Source organism: Macrotis lagotis, chromosome 5, assembly GCF_037893015.1.
Source record: "Macrotis lagotis isolate mMagLag1 chromosome 5, bilby.v1.9.chrom.fasta, whole genome shotgun sequence".
Classification (NCBI taxonomy): domain Eukaryota; kingdom Metazoa; phylum Chordata; class Mammalia; order Peramelemorphia; family Peramelidae; genus Macrotis; species Macrotis lagotis.
In genome coordinates this window covers 60,185,351-60,210,812 of record NC_133662.1, presented here as the reverse complement: position 1 = coordinate 60,210,812, position 25,462 = coordinate 60,185,351, and the positions used below count along the sequence as shown (strand labels likewise).

At 33.8% G+C, this 25,462-nt stretch overlaps 1 protein-coding gene across 1 annotated transcript in view; it reads right to left on the bottom strand.

Moving 5' to 3' along the window:
• Positions 1–25,462, bottom strand: part of KCNQ5 (potassium voltage-gated channel subfamily Q member 5) — a 664,755-nt gene that overhangs the window by 90,157 nt on the left and 549,136 nt on the right. Inside the window, exons 6-9 of the mRNA XM_074237322.1 lie at positions 20,899–21,009; positions 13,726–13,821; positions 7,164–7,258; positions 3,246–3,272 (exon numbers count right to left, since the gene is read on the bottom strand). Of these exons, the coding sequence (XP_074093423.1) occupies positions 3,246–3,272; positions 7,164–7,258; positions 13,726–13,821; positions 20,899–21,009 (329 nt within the window). The remainder of the gene's footprint in view (positions 1–3,245; positions 3,273–7,163; positions 7,259–13,725; positions 13,822–20,898; positions 21,010–25,462) is intronic.

The following is a 25,462-nucleotide window of genomic DNA, read 5'->3' as shown; positions in this document are numbered from 1 at the left end:
TGTTCTATCTCTACTCAACTTGTGGGAAGGAGTAACAATTGGGGGACAGGGACAAAGCACAGGTTATGTGAGGGAGGAAATGAAGCAGAAGTTCTAATTATCAGGATAATTGGATAATCAAGCTCTGAATAATCTACAGTTGGTTGGATAGGAGTCATGGGTCATTCAGATACAAGTGTAATTCAAGGTAAATAGCTATATTTATTATGAATGTCCACATATGGCAAAATAGAACATTTTCTTATCTCTGAATAATTCCATTTAAAAGTATTGACATAAGTAACATTCTCCACTTATGTGACAATAAGTGGGCTACTTGGGGAGTGGAGTAGGGAGGCACATGAAGTGACTGGGAAAAGAAATAGTGAGTGAATAATGTTAAAATTTTCTTTATGCTATAGGTAGGTAGGGAGACTCAGGGAAATACGGAAGGAAGTGAGTCACAATAGGCTATGTAACCATAAATATGCTAGGTTAGCAGATAGATATTCCTGTGTTCACTCAATTTCAGTTGACCTGTAAGAAAAGGCTATGGTTGTTTCCTTGTCAGTTAATGTGATCTTTCTCTTTAAGGGGGAGTTGTGTTGTAAAATTTTAAAATAATTTTTATATATTTTGTTTTTAAATTGCTCAAATTTTCCCATTTTTCTCATAAGTGTATAGAATTATCATCACATCATGCTTCTCCTGTACCATTCTCTTTTACCTGATAAATACCTGGTACAAACTTTGTTTAAGCTTTGTCTTAATAATGAATGATATGGAGAACATATTTTCTTACTGCTACCAAGTATATAATAAAACATAAACCATACCTCACCTTTAACAATGTCATAGCACATTGTAGTATTTATAAATAGGCATGTTTATTTGAGTGAGAATAGGCTAATAAGACCTTCCACAAACAAAATGAAAAGCTAGTACTCTTTGGAAAAAACCTCTGAGGCCTCAAATATGAATTTGATTTGAAGTTGTGATAGATAATTACAATAAACTAAACAATAAAACTGTTAAAAGGCATGTGGGGAGACATTCAGGCTGTGAGAACTTGGCTTTGATGAACTAAAAAGATAGGGGAAGATGACATAATGAATTTTTGTCTAAAGTTAGAGCCAGTGTTCCTAAAGATTTCAATAGATCTAGTTTGCTTATTTGCAGACTTAATATTCTTAAAGCCTGGATTATTAATCTATCTAGTGAAAATTCCCACAAAATCTCATCCTTCTCTTCATGTTATTTTGGTTAAGGGAACAATTTGTCATATATTTCAAGATGATAATTTTCATCTATTTTCCTTGAGTTTCATTTTTTCCTCTGTAAAGTGAGGATACCTAAAAGACCCATCTAGCATGATGTTACAAGATTATCATGATGATGTTACATGATTATCAAGCATAATAGTGTTGAATATACATCAATATCAGTTATTATTAAAGGGGCATTTCCTTTAAATGCCCTAAAAGGGAATTACCCACATGTATATAAATGGTTTTTGTAAGCTTAAAGGGATGTACATCAATATCAGTTATTATTAAAAGGACATTTCTTGTAAATGCCCTTATAGGGAATTATCCATATGAAGAAGAAGGTAGATGCTTCAAAATGAGAGTGTATCTCTGAAATTTATGAATGGGATAAAAAATTACTATTTCTAAAAATACTGCTCATATAAGATGTCTTTCTATACTAGGAAATGAAAATGTTAATATAAAATAAACTGTGGACTAATTAAAATTTCATAACAGAAGGGTGGTGGTCAACATAGAATCTTAAAAAAAAATCAGAATCATCATTTTTTTCCAGTGCTTCTGAAAAAAAAATGTCCAAGGAAGAAGGTATTCTGATTTTAATGACCAGGTAATATCCCTTGAGAGGAAAGAAAGGAATTAAGTTGCATTGACTTGATGTATCTATCTATCTCTATCTCTATCTCTATCTCTATCTCTATCTCTATCTCTATCTCTATCTCTATCTCTATCTCTATCTCTATCTCTATCATCTCTATCTATCTCTATCTATCTACATCTACATCTATATCTATATCATCTATATCTATCTATATATCTATATATATTTATATACACATATACATATATATGCATGTATCCATGTATCTTAAGGATACCTGTCTTTTGATTTTATGAAAAATAATTGTTTGATTTGATTTCTTGAACAGGATCTTTACCCTGGAAGGGAATCCCTTGAACAAAGAACCAGTAATAATTATTTTTGTCTTTCAGCTATATCTAAAAAGCAGTTATAACTGACCTGGTGAATTATTAAGCATGACTCTAGAGGGTTTATATGGCATGAGCAGATGCTTCCCTTTCCATCCCCTAAACTCCTAGTCATTTTGAATGAAAAGGAAAAAATCAGGTTTCTGAATATAAAAAGCTAAGAACCAGCTAGGAGCATATGGGTACCCTATTCAAGGGAAGACCATTGTTATGAGACTGCCTGACTTTAGAAGCTTAGTACAGGACAGGCTTGTTTTCAGCAATATTATCTCCATCTAGACACCTCATATTCTTATGTTGTGTCTACCATCCTTGATTAAGTGCCTCCTTAAGCTTATTCCTTTTTAGTTATTAAGTGTCTTGAACTCCAGAATACTCTACCAAACCATATTTTTCTCATTTCCCTTTCCCTCAAAGTTTATGAATGCATGAATGAAAGATTAAAAAAACAACCTCATTTGTTAAGTACTTAATAGATTCAAAATAGTATGAAGTTCTGTTATCTAAACTGATAAATTAATCTAAGCTAAGATGCTAATGACTGATAATGAGATAATTCGTTACCTTTTCTGTTAACATAATTGTATTTAAAAGAGCCTCTTGGAGCTGGGTCCTTCACTCAAAGCATTGACTTCTGTAGGTGAGCCCGTCAAATCATTCCCTTAGATAGCTACCTGTTTTGTCCAAAGTATTTGCCTTAACTCTCTATATTGCTATATCTGAATGCCTTGGCACGATTTTTGTCTAGTAGTGGGGCAGTAAGGAGTTACCTATAGCTGTTTCTCTTCTCCCACTCCTTCTCCCCCCTTCCCTAGAATAGTCTTTGCTCAATGGAGTGTATAAGGCAGCAGGTGAGTGATCAATGAAACATTTTCAGACAATCTTGGGAAAGGTCACTTTTAATCATTTTGTATATGTTGATCGATTTTACCCAGAAGAAACCCATTTAAAACATCCACCAGACATCTGGCTTATAAACAAACATGTAACAAAAGAGAAATCACAAACCTGCTGGATGTTTCCCCTTGGTCTTTCCTTCAGGTATGAGTGCAGATGGAAGAGAAACAATAATGATATCAGTCAATAGTGCATTTAAATGATTTTACATTTGATACATGCTAAATTGGGAACTGGAAGAAAGTAAACATTTAAAATAAATCTTTTATGGAAGAAACATTTAAGTAAGTTTCATAAATGTAATATTTCTGAAAATAATGACAATGACAACTTTAAAATACACATAAACACACACATACACACACACTTTGAGCTGCAGATTGTCAGCCAGACATTTAACAGTCACATAATGTGCAATATACAGCAAGAAATTATAGACCTCTCATTAAGCAAAGTAAGCTGTAATAAGAAATATGGGTTTGATTCAGATAGAATAAGCAAAGACATTTAAAAGGGTGCTAATGCCACAGATGTAGCCTGATTTATTTTAGTTCAGCTATCCCATTCTTTATCTGGACTGTGTGAATATGCGACTGTAGAAGAGTCTCTGACTGAGTGGGCTTTTCTCATCCTGAAAACCATTTGCCAGGGATAAATTAGGTGCTTTGGAAATCTACAGAAATTCTCCTAGGCTATGAATGAGTATTTGAATATTTTCCAGTAGTAAGTTTAGCTGTAGAAAAATGCAATGGGAAATTACCACAGTAGTGGTATCAAAACTTGTCCTGATGGTCTGCAAGAATTGATGCAGTTGCTTTAAATCAGGAGTTTTCCAGACAGTAACCTTTTCACTTGCATTTTACTTCTTTTGACATATTCTTCCTCTCTTCTTTTTAAATAGGGCCAAGAAAAATATTTTGTCTGCAAATTCTTCCCTTTGTACCCATCCCAACTTCAACTCTCTTTAAAATGGCAATTGTTAACTTCCTGCAGAATCTTTCATAGGAGAAAACAGTAAAGCATTAAATTAAAGATCTGGCATACCTATTGATTTTGGAAGGGGGGTCACTCACTGCTCTACGCCTACCGGTTGTCTCTCATCCTCTTCTCTCTTTATTTCTTTCTCCACTCTACTTTGCCTCAGATTTTCTAGAGACTCTACTGGTCCTGCAAACCAATGTGGAGTATTAGCAGAGAGTTGAAACTCCTGATTCATTTCTTTTTTTTTTGGTCAAGGAAATAGGTTAAGTGACTTGCCCAAGGTCACACAGTTTAGGTGATAATTAAGGGTCAGAAGTCAAATTAGAACTCAGGTCCTTATGACTCCAGGGCCAGTGCTCTATCCACTGTGCTACCTAGATGCCTCTCCTGATTCATTTCTTAAGGTATTACATTTCTAATTAGAAACTTGAAAGGAAAGTCTAAGAATCAATGCTTCTTTCAACTACTTTTGAATCATATCTATCTGAAATATAAAATCTGTATCAAATCAGTCTTTTTAAGACATGAAGACTTGTCAAAGCATGGTGTAGTAGATAAGGAGTAGATTTGGAGTCAGAAAGGCCTGGTTCAAACCCCACTTCAGACACAGATTTTGTGTCTTTAGGCAAGCTACTTAACCTCTCTGGGCCTCAATTTCTTTATCTGTCATATAAAGGAGTTGGACTTGATAGCTAAGATCTTTTCAGTAAAATCTATGACCCTATGAAAAGTCCTAGGAAATTTAAAGTCCAATTAATTGTACCACTTACTGTTGTGCAAAACCTCATTTAATAAATGAGAGTGAGACTGTTAGAAATTAGTAAAATCTACAGGAGGTGAAGCAGAAGAGGGAGATTATTCAAATAAAATGATAATATATATACTTGAAGAATCTGACATGATATTCCTTGTCTATAAAAATCAGTTTTTCCACATTTCAAAATGACTTTTCTAAAACTGCTTGGGGGATGCTGAATAATCTCAAGTGATAATAAACTATTTTTATCTCTTTAAAATTCAGTTTTTGGCTTTTCTTCTACCTTCTCTATATAAATTCATGTAACAAACACTTGTTTGCATAAGTTCTCTCAAGAGAATTGGAAATACAAAATGCTTCCAAATTCTACTTATTTTTTCCTCTTCCAAGATTCATGCCCTCAGGAATCACTGGCAATTTGCTATGTTCTTTTTTGTAAAATGTCACAGCTTCTTATAACTGCAATGGTCTGAAACCTTTCCCTGAGGCCCAGTCCTCAAGAAAGTGAACCAAATGGTTTATATGTTTTATATAACAGAAGGTATTCATTTAACATGTATTTACCAATTATCTCTAAGGTCTCATCTTGCTCTAAAATCCACCGTCTAAGCATAGAACTGTCCTTGGTACTGACATTGTGACACAGAATCACAGAATTTCAGAGATATTAAGAATCATGGGCTAAAAGCTTCAGAGTTAACAGGGACCTTAGAGATCATTATGGTTGAGGAAACGAAGGCATAGAGAAATTATGACTTGCCCTGGGTCACTTTAGCAGAGCTAGGTTTAAATTTAGGCTAAGTTCATCACTCTTTCCACAGTACCATGAAGTTTTATTTTCAGAATCATCTAGGACAGTTCCATATTTTACAGAAGATAACCTTAGTCCCAGAGAGAGGGACTAAACAAAACTTGTATTGCTTGTTGCTTCTATGGACAGAACTATAATCAAGGTCTTCTCACTATCATTTGGGGAAGTAATCTGGAATCAGATCCAACGGGAAGTTTTCCTGTTCAAGAATGGATTGACTGTTGATATTAGGGAATTAAATCAATTCTCTTTGACCATCGAGTTCAGAGACAGGGTTAGTCTGGGGTTAGAAGAGAAGGTGTTTTAATGCTTTAAATGGGAGAAGCAAAGAGGCAATGTTTAAACAGTTAGAGAACAGATATGATCCATTTCATCAAAACCAGATAAGATTCTATTCAATTCAAGAAATGTTTATTGATTACCTACTCCATTAGTAGCATAAATGATTTTAATTGGTGAACTGGCTCAATTTAGCAATAACTATTTGTCAAGGCTTTATGCTTTGGAATAGGTCTTGTAATTTTTGTTGAGGTCTTTGGCAGATATCATCATATTATCTTGATATTTTTGATTGCTAATGATAATAATGTAGTGAATTTTTAATCTGATAGAGAAATTCTGTAGTCTTACTATATAATCAAGTTAAGTTTGTCCTCCTTGTTTTCCTGCTTCAACAATTATGTTAGTTTGACTCTAAAGTTAAAGTTCAAGAACATGGAATTTCTTGAAATAATGATATCTGGATGCATTAAGATGCAGCTGGCAAATTTAAATAGGCAAAGTTAAGCCACTTGTCTATTGAGAAGGATTAAGAATCAATATATAGAATATAAAGCTGTGTTTTTTTTAGCCCTTCTACTTGTCCTCAGGTTCCTGCTATTATTAGGCGATGGAGGCACTGAAAGAATAGGATGAAACCATTGAAATAGTATTTTATGCATATGTATATATCTTAGTCTATATACATATATAGATTTAATTTATAGATTTCTAAATATTATGTACATAATGAATATTCTCCAGTTTTTGCTATAAATCATTAAAATTCATGAAAGTAATTCTAAAAATTGTTTATGCATTCTTCTTCATGCCAACACACAAAGAATTAGCAAAACAAACAACATACCTATTCTTTTGACTATGGTTATTAACATCTTTGATGAATGTTAACAAAGCATTTGCATCATGGATGATTTCAGTGGGTAAAGAAGTCAGGATTGTAAGACTCTGGGCATTGTCCTAATCTATTTATTCACCATCATTGGTAGACATCAATGAGTTTTATTGGGTACTTTAAATATTGAGTCCATGTTACTGCAAGCCAGATTTGAAATTCTCAAAGAGTTATATAATGGAACAAGCCAAACATTAATGCTCATTAAAACAACAACAACAACAAAAGCCAAAAGCCAAAAACAAAAACCAAAAGCAGGCTGGAACAGACACTGAGCACACCACTGACTCTCAGACTGGTACCTACTTGGTAGGACTGCAGGTATGCAAGGCCTTCAAATGAGGCTTCCAGGTAGCAATGGAAACTGATTTCTCATCAGCTGCGTAACTACGCCATACACACTATGGGCCGGATACATGATTTAAAAAAAAGAGTTAAAAAAAAAGGTAAGAAAGAAAAAAAAAAACAAGGCAGAGGGAGCAGGGAACAGAACAAAAATGGAAAAGCTGATTAGTAAAACAATACACATTAAGGGATTTTTGTCCTTATCATTCATAGTCCTGATACATGCCTGAGGGCTGGAAGAATACTTTTATAATATTGTTCAGTGGCTGCTAGGCTTGTTCTTCTGCAGTCTTTCAAATAAATTCACCAAGCAGCCTGGTATCAGGAAAGAATAGAAAAGCACAAGAAAACTAACATAGTATGATATTAAATAAATTAAGAATTGATTATGAAAAAAATCAATTTGCCCTAAATCAAGGGTATAGCTTATTGTATTATCTCAGGAAACAATACCAGGAAAACTTGCAGGAAAAAGTTCTTGAAAATCAAAATATGATACAGGGAAAAAAACAGTCATCCTGAACCCTTTAATCAAAGATCAATTAGACAGCTGCAAATAGCTTTTAAATAGTTTCAAATCCAATTAGCAAATAGACAGGAGTGGTAAATTATTTCAATTTGTGAAATTTCCTGAGGTGGAACTTACACGATTATTTTGAGGCTAAAGATGAAGATAAATAGTGATAATACAAACCAAGATCAAAATTAGAGGAGGGGAAAAGATAAAATTCTACATGGAGAATAATTTAGGAACATTGAAAGGTTGACTGGCTTAAGACTGGCTGTCTATACAATGAAAGAGCTTTATGGGAAGTTAAAAAAACTTAGTTCACCACCCAGAATATTTTTATTATGTAGACAAAGCCTCCAAATGACAAACTGATTTTTCTCTTTTAATATGGTGGCTGTCAAGAAATAGTTTCCTTTTCTAGAAAAATCACTCATTAGAGACTAGCTTTCTAGGGACATTTAATGAGCATTCTTGCTATGTACTTGACCTGCAAACAGTGTCATGACAAATTATTTACTAAAATTCTGTAGCAAAATATATTGTTGCAGCCAACATATCAAAATCATTTTACTTTAAATGACAAGTTCATTTAAACAGATCATGCTTCTACTTAGGCTCTTTTCATTTTTGATTAGAAAAACCACAGTTGTACTATTCAAAGAATAACTTCAGTGAGTAGGTCACTTACTATCCTATTGGAAAGTGACCATATAAAAATACACAAATTATAACAAAATGAATTAGATATCTTAATACAAACAGGTAAATAAAGTACTTAAGAGGGAGCATGAATTGGAGGGGCATAACATCTGTTAGAATATGATAACAGGAGAGACTTTATTCGAGTTGAACAAAAAGGGGTAGTTAAATAATCATATTCTTAAGTGAGGAAATTCAGGAATCAGATTGGCAGATGGCAATAGATTTTATTGGATTCATTATATGACAGTATGTAGGTATAGTGGAACCTGATGGAACTAGAGGAAAATTATTATAGTGTGATTACTGTATATTTTCTGATCAGAAAGTAGAAATAATGGTGAATTAAGGAAATAGATAAAAAAATCAGGTGTGGAAGTCTAGGTTCACAGATTTAGAACTGAGAGGTACCTTTGAGGTTACCAAATCCAACTCTCATTTTATAGTCAAGGAAACTGAGTTCCAAAGATTAAATGTCTTGCTCAGGGTTACCTAGGTAGTAGATGCCAGAAATGGAATTTAAAACCTGGATCTTTGACTCCAATCCAACAATTATTACATTATATCATATTGCTTTCCTAATGGCCGAGAGATTCTAAATCTATAAGGCAAAATAATAGTCTCCATATGGGAAGAGAGAGTGCTTGATATGGAATTTCCATTTGAATAATAGCTCCTTGAGAGGAAGAATTATTTCTTTTTGTATCTGTATTCCCAGTGTCTACCAGGGCCTGTAGGTGATGGATGGATGGAGTGATTGATGGGTTAGGGAGAAGGGTGTACTTGAATAGCTCCAGAACAAAAATACTGAAGAATATATGAATAGTTACTGGGCATCTAGTTTACCTGAGACATCTCAGCATCCTAAAGATAATATGATTATTTTGTGCTGTTTGAATTTTTTTTTGATATAAAATTGTTTTGATATCAAATTGTTTTGATATTAAATTGTTTTTTATTCATTTCATTTGTGTTTGACTTGTAACCCCCCACTTGGGTTTTTCTTGGCAAAGATACTGGGAGTGATTTGCCATTTCTTTCATCAGCTCATTTTGCAAATAAGGAAACTGAGTTAAACAGGGTTAACTGACTTGCCCCAAGTCATATAGGTAGTATCTGGAGTAAGATTTGAACTCAGTAAGTTGTGTCTTCCTGACTCCATGCCCAGCACTCTATCCACTGTGTCACCTAGCTGCCTAGATATTAAATTGTATTGGCACTATCTGTAATTTGATTTAAGATAATCATGGGACAATCAGTAGATTTTTTTGGGGAGGGGTGGTCATAACTTTCATTCTTTATGGAGAAAATCCAACAGATCTTCCTACTGTGATCATATTGGAAATGGCCATTTATTTAAAATCATTACCATAAATATCTACATTTGAGTCTTGGCTTTTGGAAATAAAAGTTGGTATTCAGTTACAGTCCACTTCCTCACATATCATTGTACTGGCACCTCTGTATCTTCTCCTTCTCTCAAAGATATCAATACAACAAACCACAAAAAAAACAACCAAAAGGGACTGAGACATCATCCATCAAGGCCATAAAGAACATTAGGCAGAACAGGTCATGCTTTAGAAAGATTGAAAATTTTCTTTACCAGGAGGTAAAGCTTCTGACTTTTTTTCCGATCTGATCTATTCTTAACTGCCAATCACTGGTTTCTTCAATCCTCTCTTCTAATTAAAAAATGGTTTTATTGACAAACAATATAGAGGGAATTATGGGGCTCCTGTCTCAGGGCTTTTGTCAGTTTTTAGTCAAATGAACAATTCTAGAAATAATAAGTTGCAAGTACATATTGGGAGCTGTAGCAAATGATTAAATGACTGATGTACTGACAATTCAGGACATCCAAAATCTTTCAGATATAATCATATTTTGGTAGAAGGAACAAATAATGTCTAGGGGAGATTCTAACACATGTATGCCAAAGGCCAACTTTATGTGATAAACAATGAAAGGTATAGTTGCTTGTTCTTTGATAAACTGAAGATTAAAAATAATTTAATTCAAATCTTAGTACATAATTATATGCATAAGTCAGATATAACTTTGATTTTCTTATGGTAGAAAGAAATACATAAACTAGCCTCATAGTGATCATTGTGGCCCATTGCATCATAGTTTTTCCTATATATATATATATATATATATAATATATAGTAACTGATCATGTGAATACATGGTTAACATGGGATTTTTTTCAAAAGATTTTATTTATTTTGAGTTTTACAATTTTTCCCCTAATCTTACTCCCTCCCCCTACTCCCCAAAGAAGGCAGTTTGCCAGTCTCTACATTGTTTCCGTGGTGTACATCGATCCAAATTGAATGTACATGGGACTTTTTGAAGATTTTGTTTTTAAATACCAATTGAAAAGCTTTGGAGTTTTTGTTAGAATTTAAGAAATGGGTAGTGAGGTAGAGCAGTGAATAAAGCAAGGGACCTGGAATCAGGAAGATTCATTCATCTTCCTGAGTTCAAATTTGGCCCAAGACATTTAGAAGCTAAATGACCCTGGGGAAGTCACCTAACCCAGTTTACCTCAATTTCTTCAACTATAAAATGAACTGGAGAAGGAGACTGCAAACTACTCCACTATCTTTGCCAAGAATACCCCAAATAGGGGGCACCTAGGTGGCACAGTAGATAGAGCATTGGCCCTGGAGTCAGGAGGACCTGAGTTCTAATCCAGTCTCAGACACATGATAATTACCTAGCTGTGTGACCTTGGGCAAGTCACTTAACTCCACTGCCTTGTTTAAAAAAAATACCCCAATAGGGTCACAAAGAGTTCTGTGTGACTGAAACAACAAAACCAAAACTCAAGAATTATGACTTTAGTAAGCATATAAATCTTTAGAAAGTTATACTTTTTGCCATTATCATTTGCTTTTCCTTAAATGGAAAGTTTATTTAAATACAAAGATACTAGATTTCAGTGGCTGCAAACTATAGTGCTTTCATATTTTTTCACTAAAACTCTGAAATGCCAGTAATGTTAGTTGCTTCTTGGATGTGAACTCAGTAATTCTCTTATTTGGATTACTCTCTAAAAAGACAATGGCTCTGATTTAAACCAAATAGGATTAAGTTTGGGTTTGTTATTCTAAACACACTGCTGTCCAAGAAGGGTTTAGTAGATAAGTAAATGAACAATATGTTAGCACATGAAGTGGTTTACCAATCTAGTTTACTGTATAAACTATACATACATACATACATACACACATACAGTGGGGATGTTAGCTTTCTAGGCCTAATTTTGGCTAGTTGAAATAATGATAAACACATTCAACTAATTAATAGACTTTTAAAAAAATGAACAGATTCTGATTTGATTATTGGACATGAAAAAATAAAACTTTTTTTGATGGCACAAATTTTTTCCAAATCTCATTGGAAACTCAAGATCATTGAATACTTTTATATTTAAAAAATAATTAGAATCAATTTTGGAAGAATAAGCAGAAGAATAATTTATAAAACTGATAATTTTACTTCTCTGATGCCTAAATTTGTAGCTTGTTTTTTCATACACCTGAGGCCACTCCCATTCTCCCACTGTGGATCTAACACTATGTATTCTGGGCTTCCAACATAGACTCTTTACCTTAAGTTTACTGAAAAACAAACAAGTTCCTATGGAGAGGATTCCTTTCTATTTATGCAGTCTATTTATGCATGATGCAGTCAATGTACAACAGTTTGCTTCAGTAACAGCTATTATCAAATGAAAGTGTTCATTTGGATTCATTTTCCTCAAACAATTTAGGACTTGAGAGGAATGACTCCTGTTAAGCAAAAAAAAGTGTCTTCCTTTATCCTCTTACCATAAATGTGTCTTGTGATAGATATTCTGCAAAGGGCCTCAACTTTCAAATATAGCTATTAATTCTTTGTAGGACAGTGGGAATGAGGAGAATAATTCATTAATAATATTGAGTACACCAAACAACCAACCAAGGCTCTCCTAAGGATTAAGGGATTCCTGGGCCCCATGGCAACTTTTAGAATTTGAATAGAGTAAATAACTCTCCTTTTCATAACTCCAGATGCTTTTTTGGCCCCTGGAACTAAGAAACAATTTCTTTTTCCCTTAGCTTAGAAAAGGGGAACTTATTTCCTCTCCACCTCCTCCCAATTTTATTTTGAAAACTGGGATTTTAAAAATGAAGTCAAGTTTTACCTTCACTGGTAATTTAATTGAGTATTACATTTACTTCTGTTTTCCATGCCAACAGGCAACAAGGGAGAACTCAGATTAAAAACAACAACAACAACCCATTCAATCATTAGATAGAAGCACCCTTTCCCTGAGCTAATAAAGAAAAGAAAAATGAATGGTTTCAAATTTTCCTTTTTCTCTCTTTCTGCATTCAACCTCTGGCAAAGGTACCACTAAGAATCAAAATGGCTAAGAAACTGACAGGAAGAGAAGCCAGACACCTAAAAAAATTCACATGTTGGATAATCAGCCTCTGTATAATCAAAAGCTGACTCTGTATTATTGGGTCATAAGGGGGAAAAAGAATTTGAGTGGGGAAAAAAAAATGTGTGTTAAATTCTCTACGAGGTCCAACAGCAGGCCTCATGCCAGTAAAGTATGGATGGCAAAGAGGGGGGAAAGCATTCCTTTGGCTGTTGAACACAAGTTCAGAGCCACTAAGTAAGAAGAAATGCTGACTAAAAAGTCAATGCTTCAGTGAACTGGTTTTAGCTAAACATCATGCTAAATTTCTCACTTTATCCAACACTGAATTCCTTCATATTGCCAACCAAAAATATATGGTCAGCTTATAAATGGGATATCTGTTTCAAGTTGCTGTACCAATGATAGCAGCAGTAAATTATCATAAAACTTCAACCATGATATTCTAAATAAATACATTGTCACCTCAGATTCTTGCTGTCCTATGAATTCAAAATAAAATTTAATATGGGGGACAGTGCCATATTCTATTTCATCACTTAATGATCAACTTTGCTTTTTTCTGTTATTCATAAAACAAATGAATTCATTCATTAAGACTCCCAACCTTGGCCTCTACTTGACCTTACTGGAAAAGTTATTCAACTCAATGATGCATGAATGAGACATTGAACATATACATTTTCTTCCTTGGAAAAAAATGAACCCAATAAACCCAAATCCAAGATGTTTTCATGTTATGGTACATTTGGTTCAGGCTTCAGGTTCCTTTAAACAAAACAACAATTCTTCAAAACAATGAAGCACAAAGACTATAAATGTACCCAACAAAGTACTTAACAGAGACACCTACCTATTACATTGAAATTTACCTGAATTAGGCTTGCTGCTGGATTCCTTCTTTTCTCAAAGTGTTTCTGGCGGTGCTGTTCCTGTACTTTTAATGCAAACCCTGAGCCAAGAATACCCTGGAATAAAATACAAAATACAGGCACTTTTGCATTTTTAAGGACACTATTAAAAAAGATGGATATCAGAAAACCCAAAATTGAGTTTTTTAGGTTTTTGCAAGGCAAATAGGGTTAAGTGGCTTGCCCAAGGCCACACAGCTAGATAATTATTAAGTGTCTGAGGCTGGATTTGAACTCAGGTACTTCTGACTCCAGGGCTGGTGCTCTATCCACTGCACCACCTAGCCACCTAGCCACCTCTATTCATTGAATTTCACATTCTTCTTTGGCACTATATTTCTTTCTATGGTCAATCTCAAGCCCTAGATTTTAAACTCCAAGAGGGCAGGATCATGCATCATGTTTCTTTGTATCTTTTCTATCACCTAGCTCTATACTAACATCACATCTGCTAATAACTAATGTTTATTTAACTGATTTGGATATAAAACATATCACTTGCTATGAGCAATTAGGTTGGTCTGATTACATCCAAATGTGATGTTAAAATATCAGTGCCACAATATTAGGAAATATCTCTAAGAACCTTTTGCAGTATACCATTAATTATTAAACAAAAGAGACATTGTCATCTGCTGGTTTCTCCCTGAATTTTCTCAGAAAATTCATTCAAAAGAAACAGGTTTTTTTTGGTGCTCGTTTACTGACTCGTTGCTGACATTTCTTGGTGACTCTCAGAAGTGGGGTGAAAGAATTATTAAATGATGATATGGGAAAAGGATGGCCTCAGCAGAATACTGTTGTTTTAAGTTATGATGTTCCTCCTGATGGTTACAGATAGCAGTTAAAGTTTGTCTGCTGCTGATACACAAATACTTTCAATTCTTTTTTTTTGGGGGGTACTTTCAGTTCTTTAAAAAATCTGTGTAAATTTACAAATTGTCATCAGACAGAGCTGACAAAACAAAAACTCATCCTGCTATTAAGGATAGAGAAGGGTTTTTAATATTGGAATCACAATATTTAATGGGGTGCCATTATAGACATAAACATATGAATTACCCGAAGAGGTGGGGGGATTCTGGTCATCTCACTCAGGTGTCTATTTTTTCTTTTTTTTGTTTTGTGCCTTTAAAACAAAAATGCCTTTTATAGTGCCTTATATGTGATAGGCACTTAAATGCCTTTTGAGATGAACATTCTGTATTTCTTGTCTACGACTGCTTCACTAATTCATTTGGGAAGATCATAAAATCAATTCCCTATTTCACAATGGATGAAATGGGTTATTTTATTGTTCCTGTGACACCCCCTGAGAAGCAGAATGTCATAGTAGATAGAGTCAATCTTAAATCCAGGAGGATCAAATGTTACCTTTGACACATATGACTGTGTGGTCCTAAACAAGCCATTTAATCTTTTGGAGTTCTGGGCAGCTAATTTGAAAAGAGAGTATCAACTTGTTTTAGATGAAAATTTCCTCATTAGGGAGTTCCCTATTTCAATGAATTACAAGGCTAGTCTTATTACTAGATCTCTGAGTGTTTTATATTCAGTTCTTGTCTGTTTTCTCCATGTTGGTTGCTTATCTGTTGCTTGGAGCTTCTGAATAAGTTTTTCAGTTTGCTTGATTGCCACTATTTCTCTCTTTCAAACGTATTCTTTTTTTTAAGTTTTTTTTGCAAGGCAAACAGGGTTAAGTGGCTTGCCCAAGGCCACGCAGCTAGGTAATTATTAAGTGTCTGAGGCCGGATTTGAACTCAGGTACTCCTGACTCCAGGGCTGGTGCTTTATCCACTGCACCACCTAGCCGCCCCTTTTCAAATGTATTCTTAACTAAAGACCTACAGCTTTGCCCCTGTAGATGTTTTTCTTATTTGGGGACCCTGATCTTGTATTTCAGATCTTGCCCCTTCTTTTGACTGGATTCTTATAGTATCCTGATCATCAGTGAAAAACCCTGAGATTTCCGCAGTCTTGCTTTTACTTTTCTCACTGGTCCTGAGGGTATAAGATAATTAAGACTTTAGGAGACAGTAGGGATCAGTAGATTCCTTCAATAACATATTTTGGATAGTTTTGTTTTCTATTAAAATATCAAAATTTTTGCATGTTAGGGATACTATTTGAACTTAGTTCCAACCTTATCCTAGCACCCAGTTTTCCTAAGATTGAATTTCTATGTCTTTATCAAATTTCCACTTAATTGTTATGAAATTCAAAGGTGTTTTCCTTTTGGACTATGCCTTTTAATTTCTTGGTATATAGTAATTAGACTTATTAGCTTAGGAAGAGTCTCCCCTTTCTTCTTTTCTGAGTCTCCCCTTTCTTTTTTTAGGGTTTTTTTTTGGTAGGGTAATGAGGTTAGGTGACTTGCCCAAGGCCACACAGCTAGGTAATTATTAAATGTCTGAGGCCACATTTGAACTCAGGTTCTCCTGACTCCAGGGACAGTGCTCTATTCACTGTACCACCTAGCTGCCTCTCCTCTTTGGTCTTATAGTTCTGACAAACTTACCAAAGTAAAAAATGGGTCTTTGGATTTTTTCTTTCTTTTTTCTTTTTCTTTTTGGCACCTGAAAGTATGTTACTGCCAATTACTAAAATTACTAAAAAATGAGTAATTTAGTTGCACTTTTGGAAAAGTGGGTTATTATAGTATAATTTACTATTAGTAAACAATTGTTATTTCTTTGAGTTTAGATTAACTGAAGTGTATATATTGAAAATGGAAATTGTCATATAACTTGTTTTCTACTTATTTTAGTACCTCGTTTTGGAATTTATTCTCTCCATTCATTGAAGTTTATTTAGATTCCAGGTAATATGATGATTTTGTTTATCCATCTAAAACCCATGCTGGCCTGTTGATTATCATATCATAAATGAATTCCTGAACTGGAGTTTAATTATGGTCCCGTATGATGCCCAGATTTCACTATAAAGCCCTATGTAAATGAACAGAATGAAGGCTCTTTTTACTTAACATTTTTCTTACAACAACCATGGGAAGCAGAAATACTAGTTTTGTTAATGTCATTTTTTTTATAGATGAGAAACTGAGTCTAGGAGTTTAATTGACCTATCTGTGGTTGTACAACTTTTTTTTAAAAAAATTCTTTATTTTTATTTATTTCCAGCTACATGCAATGGTAATTATTAGCCAATCATATTTTTGCAAGGTTTTGAGTTTTATGATTTTCTCCCTTCCTCTCTTCCCTCCCCCCCTCCCCCTGACAGAAAGTAATCTGATACGGTCTACATTTATAACTATAGTTACACAACTTTTAAGTGATAGAGATGGGATTTGAATTTGGGTCTTCTTACTCTAAATCTATTGTTTCTTCTGCCCCCCCACCATACTGACTTAATACATCCATTAGATTGAGTTTTCCTATAATCATCTTCAATTTAATATGTGTTAACAAAAATAAAAGATATAGACTAAAATATGATAATAGAATTGCAGTATTAAATTTAGGAAGAAAGCCCCTTTTTCTTTTTACAAAAAAACAAAAAGAGATATACAAGTAATCTTTTCAGATACTAATCTGATTTAGACATGGATTTAAAAAACAAAACAAAAACAAAACCTTCCCAATATGGTAATCTGTCATAGCTTAGATTATTTCTGAACACTCAAAACTTTATGTGTTTTATACTTTGGATTGACACTATGACCATTGGAAAATGAAAACAAAGTCAGCATGGCACCTATCCAACAAATATCATATGAACAAAGCTATATTTGCTGGGCATTAGTTGAAAATCCTATTGACCTTATTCAAGAATAATGAATTAGGTAATGGAAGTACTTTTTAAGTGTCTCCCTCATCAGACTCTATAAATCATGCTAATTATTACACCAGGCCTGTTCATTGTCTTATCATGACCTTATTCCAGTTTTTTCTTTGTAAGAGAGAGCATTTATAGAACTCTTAAACATTTACAAAATGTTGTAAGTATTTTGTTTCATAAGATCCTCACAAAAACCCTGTGAAGTCAGTGCTATAATTACTCTTCATTTTACACATGAGGATACTGAGGCTGAGCGAGATTAAATGAGCATGACCAGCTAAGGATCATGCAGCTAGGGTTTGAACCAAGGTCTTCCTGACTCCAAAGGCTCTGTGCCATCCATTTCACCATGTGGCTGCCTATTGATCTAATATAGTGTGATGTTTATTGCAAGTATATTATTGCCCTCTCATGACCTTGCTTCCCCTCTCTTCCCCCTTTTCTTTAATTTATCAATCTTCCAAGTTTCATGGGTATTTTAAATGAAACTCAAATGAGAGTACTGGCACAGGCAATAGTGGGATTCTACTTCATAGCTTTGCTTTATTTGTACTTAACTAGCATGAAAACCAAAATGCATCAGTACTCTGATGAAAAGTATTCCTTTAATATTAAAAAGAGGGATATAAATAAATTTTGGATAAACATTTAGCATATATAAAGACAGGAGTCTTTTGGTAAATGTTTCATAACCAGTTTTGGGGGAAAATGTATGCACAACACACTTTTAAGAGCATTATTAACAGAATCTAGGTGGCATAGTGGATTGAAGGTTGGGTCTGGAGTCAGGAAGACTTGAGTTTAAATCTAGCCTTAGACATTTACTAGCCATAAGATCCTGGACAAATAAGTAAATTTCTGCTTCAGTTTTTTCAACTGTAAAATGAGAATAAGAATAGCACCATAGGGTTGTTATGAGGATAAAATGGGATAAATATTTATAAGCCATTGAACACAGTGCATATCACATAATAGGTCTTTAACAAATATATAATCTGTTCCTTCCCTTCTTCATCACTTTCTCAAAATTTCCAGAAATCGGCAAACTAGGGCCTCAGGGTCAAATCTGTCTAGTTGCCTGTTTTTTTCTTTTTTAAATAGCTATATTTAAAAAGTAAAAAATCATTAGCTCCCAGATTGTACAAAAATAAACAGTGGGGGTTCTAGACCCTGGGTATAGAAAATCAACAAGATAGTAAATCAAGCCTGGATTTGTAGTTTTTTGACAATTTTTAAGGTGTAAATGCTCGCAATGAAAATTTAACAATTTACTGGCTCCAGCATACTGGGGCATATAAAGAAGATTCAATTAGTTTCCCCTACTGAACTTTATCTTCTCTATTTTTCATGGCCAGAACTGGTTGTTCTAAAAGATATTCCATTTTATTGAGGGGAATTGGGAGGGAGGAGAGGATACATGAGAAATGGGGACAAAATAAGCCCAGAAGGGTATGTAGGTAGCGACTTCTCTTCCCCGAAAATGGAAAAGAAAACCAGTAGTGAGAAGTCAAGAGATCCATTCTAGAATGTATAAAAAATGTCAACACATGCCTCCAATCTTCAGTAAAGCTTTACAATTCAAAGGCTTCAGAGGATCTAGTGACATTTCTAGTTATTTTGGTTTTCTAAAAAAGGTGCTTGATTACATCCTTTCATTTCTTCATTCATTTGATATAAGTATATTGAGCACTTTTTTTGTAATTTGTGTTGTTCATAGTAACACTTTCTTGCTCTTACATTGTGGGGAAATAGAGAATTTCACACAAATGAATTTTATAACTAAAGTTTAACTCATTAAATGACAATTAAAAAGAAGTAAAAAGGCAGAAGCATTATAAATAGAGGACTGGCCCTGAAGTTCTGGGTTCAAATTCTGACTCACATACTAGCCACTCCTTATATCAATTTCTGTGCTATGCTGTGAGGTGGTACCTCCGAGCAACTGGGATTGGTACCATTACATCAGAATGTGGACATCAGCCCTCCCTGATGATGCTCGATGATGTTCACTCAGCTCACCCTTCTCTATCTTTCCTTGGGAGAGAATTAGCTATGATGAAAGGAAGAAATGGATGGGGAACAGGGCAAAAAGAGGCATAGTTTTACTAATTATCTTTAGGTATCTACAGAACAGAATGATGATCCTCTATAAGAGAACCAAACAGAAATGTTTGAACAGAAAATGTATATACTTTGTCCACCTACTGAAAAAAACACAGAAACTAAGCACTAAGAAAATTGATGGTTGAGACATAAAGGAAAAAATATCTTTAAATACTTAAAGGTTATATTCTTTTAATGCTTATGAATCTAGTGACATGAATATCCAATGTAAGTAAACTCATCTATAAGAAGAGAAGAAAAAAAAATCTTAGACCAAACTTAAGCTAGTATGTTTTATATAGAGCATCTAACTTTTAACATCTGTATAGATTTAAATTTTGTGAATGGCATGAATAACTGATATCAGACAATGTCTGGATGACTGTTTGCTCATAGACTGTTTGCTCATATATGAAAAATGCTGATAACAAGTAAACCTTAACCAGACAATATTTTTAATTTCTGTATTTTCCCCAGCATTTTGTGCAGTGATTCCGACTTAGTAGGCAAAAATAAAAAGTTAGTGGAAATTGAAATAATTCTAAGTCATTCATGTCAAGGTATAGGATATCTACCTATCATCTCTCTCTCTCTCTCTCTCTCTCTCTCTCTCTCTCTCTCTCTCCATTTAAAAAAAAATTTATTTTTAATTTATGGAATGGAATAAGTATTTCTATAACATAGTGCAATAAAAATGATGATTGAACATGAAATTGCAAATCCACCAAGCATAACTTGCTATTCCTTTCAAATATTCAATAAAATTATCATGCAAATTTCTTTCCCTTCTCCAGATGGCTACCATTAGGCAAAAATAGATATAAATATGTAAAATTATTCTATACATACTTCCATTTATCAGTTCTTTCTCTGGATATAGATAGCATCTTTCTTCACATGGCCTTTATAGTTAATTTGGGTATTTATAATAGTCAAAATAACTTATTCATTCAAAGCTGTTATTAAAACAATATTGTTGTTACTGTATACAATGTTCTCTTGGTTCTTGCTCATTTCTCTATTATTTTGTGCAAGTCTTTCCATGTTTTTCTAAAAATCACTGAGTTCATCAGATCTTATTAGTGCAGTAGTATTCTATCACAAAAACAAGTATGCCAAAGAAATGTTTCTTTTGGCAAGTAATTTGGATTCATAGATTAAATTATGGAAAAATCAACATAACATTTCTTTAAAGGCAAGTTTTGTCTGTTTGATTTTTGCAAAGATACTCACAGCAGGTAGTGCAAAGAAAGAAATGCCAAGGAGGGCAAACCCTGCAGAAAGCAATCTTCCCAGCCAAGTTAGGGGAGTTTTATCTCCATAACCAATCGTTGTCAATGTGATCTAAAAACAAAACAAGCAGAATATGTAACTTAAGTACTTATGAGGAAATTTAGGAATTGTATTTAGGAGGCAAAGTTACTTTTCTACTAAATCATTTTCTGATGAATCTGGTTGGTCCCCTTGATTAGAAGGCTTACATACAACAGAAAGCCTCTTAGAGAAAAGGAATAATGTACATTCTTGCTCCACTCTGTTTTTCCTTCTCTTTCCTTTTTTCCTTATTTTTTAATTTAACTTTTTTCCAATTATATGCAAAAATAATTTTCAACATTCACTCTTCCCCCTCCCCATGGAAGCAAGCAATCTGAAAAAGAGTGTATAATCATGTTTAACATATTTCCATATTAATCATGTTGCAAAAGAAATTAGAACTAAGGGGGGAAAAGATCATGAGAGAGAAATAAGTAACATAAAATAAGTTTTAAAAAATTTAAAAAACATATAGTATGCTTTGCTTGGCATTCAGGTTCCAAAGATTTTTTCTCTAGATTTTGATGGCATTTTCCCATTATAGGTCTCTCAGAAGAAGTGCTGAGAGGAACTTTGTCCAAAATCTCACAAAGCTGTTTCTAATATGCACAATGTTCTCCTGGTTCTACTCATTTCACTTAGTATCAGTTCATGCAAATCTTTCCAGACTTTTCCAAAATCAGATTGCTCATTATTTCTTGCAGAAACACAAACTGTGAAAATTGTTTTCCAACTGTCTTTATTACTTCTTAATCTAGGTTGCATTGGTTTTATTTGCACAACCCCTTTTTTCTTTTCCTCCATCCTATCTTCCCCTACTTTTCTTTATCCTTTCCCCTTATCCCTCCTCACCTTGCTTTTGACTGCAACCTGCCTCACACTGTCCTTTCCTGTGTTCCTTCTAGGATAGGATAAAATTTTAAATTCAATTGGGAATGAACATCATTCCCTCTTTGAGACAAATCTATTGAGATTAAGATTTACTCAGCTACACTCTCCCTACTCACCCTCTACTATAATAGGTCCTTTGTGCCTCTTTAAGTAGTGTTGATTCTACTCTAATACCTTCACCTTGTTTTCCCAGAATAATCCTTTTTCAAGTCTTAATTGTTTTATACTTATCTTATGACTATACTCTCTAAGTATACTCCTTTCAACTGTTCTGATAGAATACAATTCTCAAAAGCCTTAGACATCATTACATCATAATCAATTTATACTCACATCCTCTGATGGAGTATTCCCCCCCTTCCAATAGAAATACAGTCCTTATGAGTTAAAGTATCATTACATTTTGATTAATTTGTACCCACACCTTCAGTCCAAGTACCTTCCCTCCAACTGTCCCAATAAAAATACCTATATTCTCTGTCTAATTATATTCCTTTCAACTGGCCTAAGAGGAAAATACAATTCTCAAGATATAATACCATCTTATCCCCATTTAATCTTATTGACTGACATTTTTTTTCCTTAGTCTTACTAACATTTTTTTTCTTTTTGCTTATATTTTTTTACATATCACTTGAATCTTGTATTTGAAGATTAAATTTTCTGTTCAGTTTTGATCTTTTTTTATCAGGTAAGCTCAAAAGTCCTCTATTTCATTGTAAAGTCATCTTTTCCCCAGAAAGTATATGTTGAATTTTTCAGGGGAATTAAATCTTGTTGTAATACAAGCTCCTTTGGCCTCCAGAATATCATATTCTAGGCCCTCCAGTTCTTTAATGTTGAAGCTGGTAAATCCTGTGTAATCCTGTGTGTCTTCCCGATATTTAAATTGCTTCTTTTTAGCAACTCCTTTGATAATTTCTTGCATGATATGGTCCAGGCTCTTTTTCTGATCATCCCTTTCAAGTAGACAAATAATTCATAAATTCGTTCTTCTAGATCTATTTTCCAGATTGGTTGTTTTTCTTGGCAGTACTTTACATTTTGTTCTATTTTTTTTCAGCTGTTTTGTTTTGTTTAATGGGATCTTAGTATTTCCCAGAATCAATAATTTTCATTTATTCAATTCTAATTTTTAGGCTTTTATTTTCTTCAATTCATTTTTGTATTTCCTTTTCCAGTTGGTTAATTTTACTTTTAGATGGGTTTTTTCCCTTTTATAGGTGGTCAGTTTTACTTTTTTGATGAGTTATATTCCTTTTCCAGTTGGCCATTTTTATTTTTAAAGGAGTTGATTTCTTTTTCATTTGGCCAATTTTACTTTTAAAGGTATTGTTTTCTTTAGCCAGTTTTTCATAATTCTCCTTCATGACTCTCATTTCTTCCCTCCATTTTTCTTCTTCTCCTTCTTTGATTTTTAAAATTCTTTTTGAGATCTTTCAAGAGGTTTTTTTTTCAATTTGAGCTCAATTTGAAAACTCTCTGAAGCTTAACATGTAGGCATTTTGTTCTTGCTTTCCTCTTCTGAGATGATATTTTTATTATCCCTTTCAGAACAGTAGATGTCTATGGTTATCACTTTTTTTTTGTTCCTTTTGATAGTTGATCTCTGCTCCTGGGGCAGAGGGAGTATAGTCCCAAGCTTTTTGTGCTGGGGGACAGGGTCTGGTCCTGGTTTACCATTTGCCTATGTTTCATTTGCCAGCAATTTGTTAGGGTAGCCCAACCTAGTCCCATCTGTTGCATCAGCATTTCAGGGGCTCAAATTTTGCCTTCCACATTGGAGTTGGGCTCTTACTGGTGGTCTGCTGTACTAATGGCTTGTTGAACCTGGACCTCTGTTGCACTGTGGCTAAGAGTCTTCCTCTGACTTTCCAACTCTCCTGCCTGTTAGACTCTGTTCTCTTTTTACCCACATGAGACAGATCTTTACTGAAATTCCTCTATAATATCTTGAGTTGGGAAATTGTTTCATTCTTCTTTTTTTTGTGGGTTCTGTAGCCTTCTGTGTAGAGATTTCAGTTAATGTTGATTAGGGAAAAACTCTGGGAACTTCCTAACTTTGTAGTGCCATCTTGTCTCTGCCCCAGAAGTCTATTGTCTCTCTCTTATAATGTAACTTTGATCTTAGAAAGTATCTTCAAAAAAGATTAAGTGAGCAGACAAATATTCATCCATGACACTACAAGACTAACATAGATGAATGGATTCAGAGTGATGAAGTTTCATAATTCAATCATTGAATTAAACCTAGAGATTCCTTGTAAATATCAGTGCTAAATTTCAGATTCTATTCCATTAGAAGTTTTAGAATTGATGTCTTTCTAAATGGAAATATTTTATGTGATTATACATGTATAACCTAAAGCTACTAGAATAGAATTTATAACTTAAAGCTATAAAAAATGTTAAAAAAATTTTAACATCTGATTGGGAAGAAATTATTTATATAATATATATCTATATATAAACTTTTGATGCCCTTGAAAAAATGCACTAATCCATTACACATTTTTTCTGTAGAGGAGTTTGCTCTTTCTCTGAATTTCTGGAGCTCATCATAATTCATAAATTATAAAAGAGGAATACACTGTATTGGATAACTTGATCATGGCAAAAACAGATTTCATAGTCTGTCATTGCATCTCTTGTCCTAGCCTGGTTATCACAGAATAGGCTTAAAAATCAATTTTAAGAAACTATATAAAAATCAATTTAAGAAACTATATTGAAGAAAAAATCAATTTTAAGAGTCATACTTATATTTTGCAGCTAAAGGAATTAAGCTAATTGACAACTATTCTATATTATCCTCTTAGCACTGTGCTAAACACTTGGATTATAAGAAAAAAGTGAAGCTATCTCTATTCTCAAAGAATTTATATTTTAGCCAGGAGACAACATTACACACACACACACACACACACACACACACACACACACACACACACACACACACAATATCTACAAAGTTAACATGAGGTAGTTTTTAGGAAGGAGTGCATAAACAGTTGGAGAAAAACTTCAAATGATGCTTGAGTTGAATTTTGAAGAATATCAGGGTTCAAAGAAGCTGAGGCCAGGAGAAAGAATATTCTAGGTTTTGGAGTTAGCCAGTGAGTATAAAGACAAAGAGACAGGAACTGGAGCACAGTAGTATCTTTGGCACAGTATGGGCACAGTAGTATCTAGGCTATGGCTACATTGCCTGCCATCCTTTAATTGCTTCCTATTTATCCTGTTTATATCTTATTTGGTATAAATTTGTTTACATATTATCATCTCTATTAAAATGTAAACTCCCTGAGAGCAGGGAACTCTTTTGTATTCCCTAGAATTTAGTATAATGCTAAATGTTATGTAATAGGTGCTTGCTAAATGTTTTAGAGTGAAGAGTTTTCTGAGGTGAGTAATGGGTAAAAGATTTTGTAAACTGAGAGATCGACAATCTTTAGATGTGAGAACTTTTTTTCTTCACCTTCTTTCTGTGCTTTGGTTTAGGAATTCTCCATGTGTTAAGCATGACCACAAGATACTCAAAGAGACTCTACCCAGGAGATAGCCTCCTGTCCTTGAATAAAGCAGCCCTAGG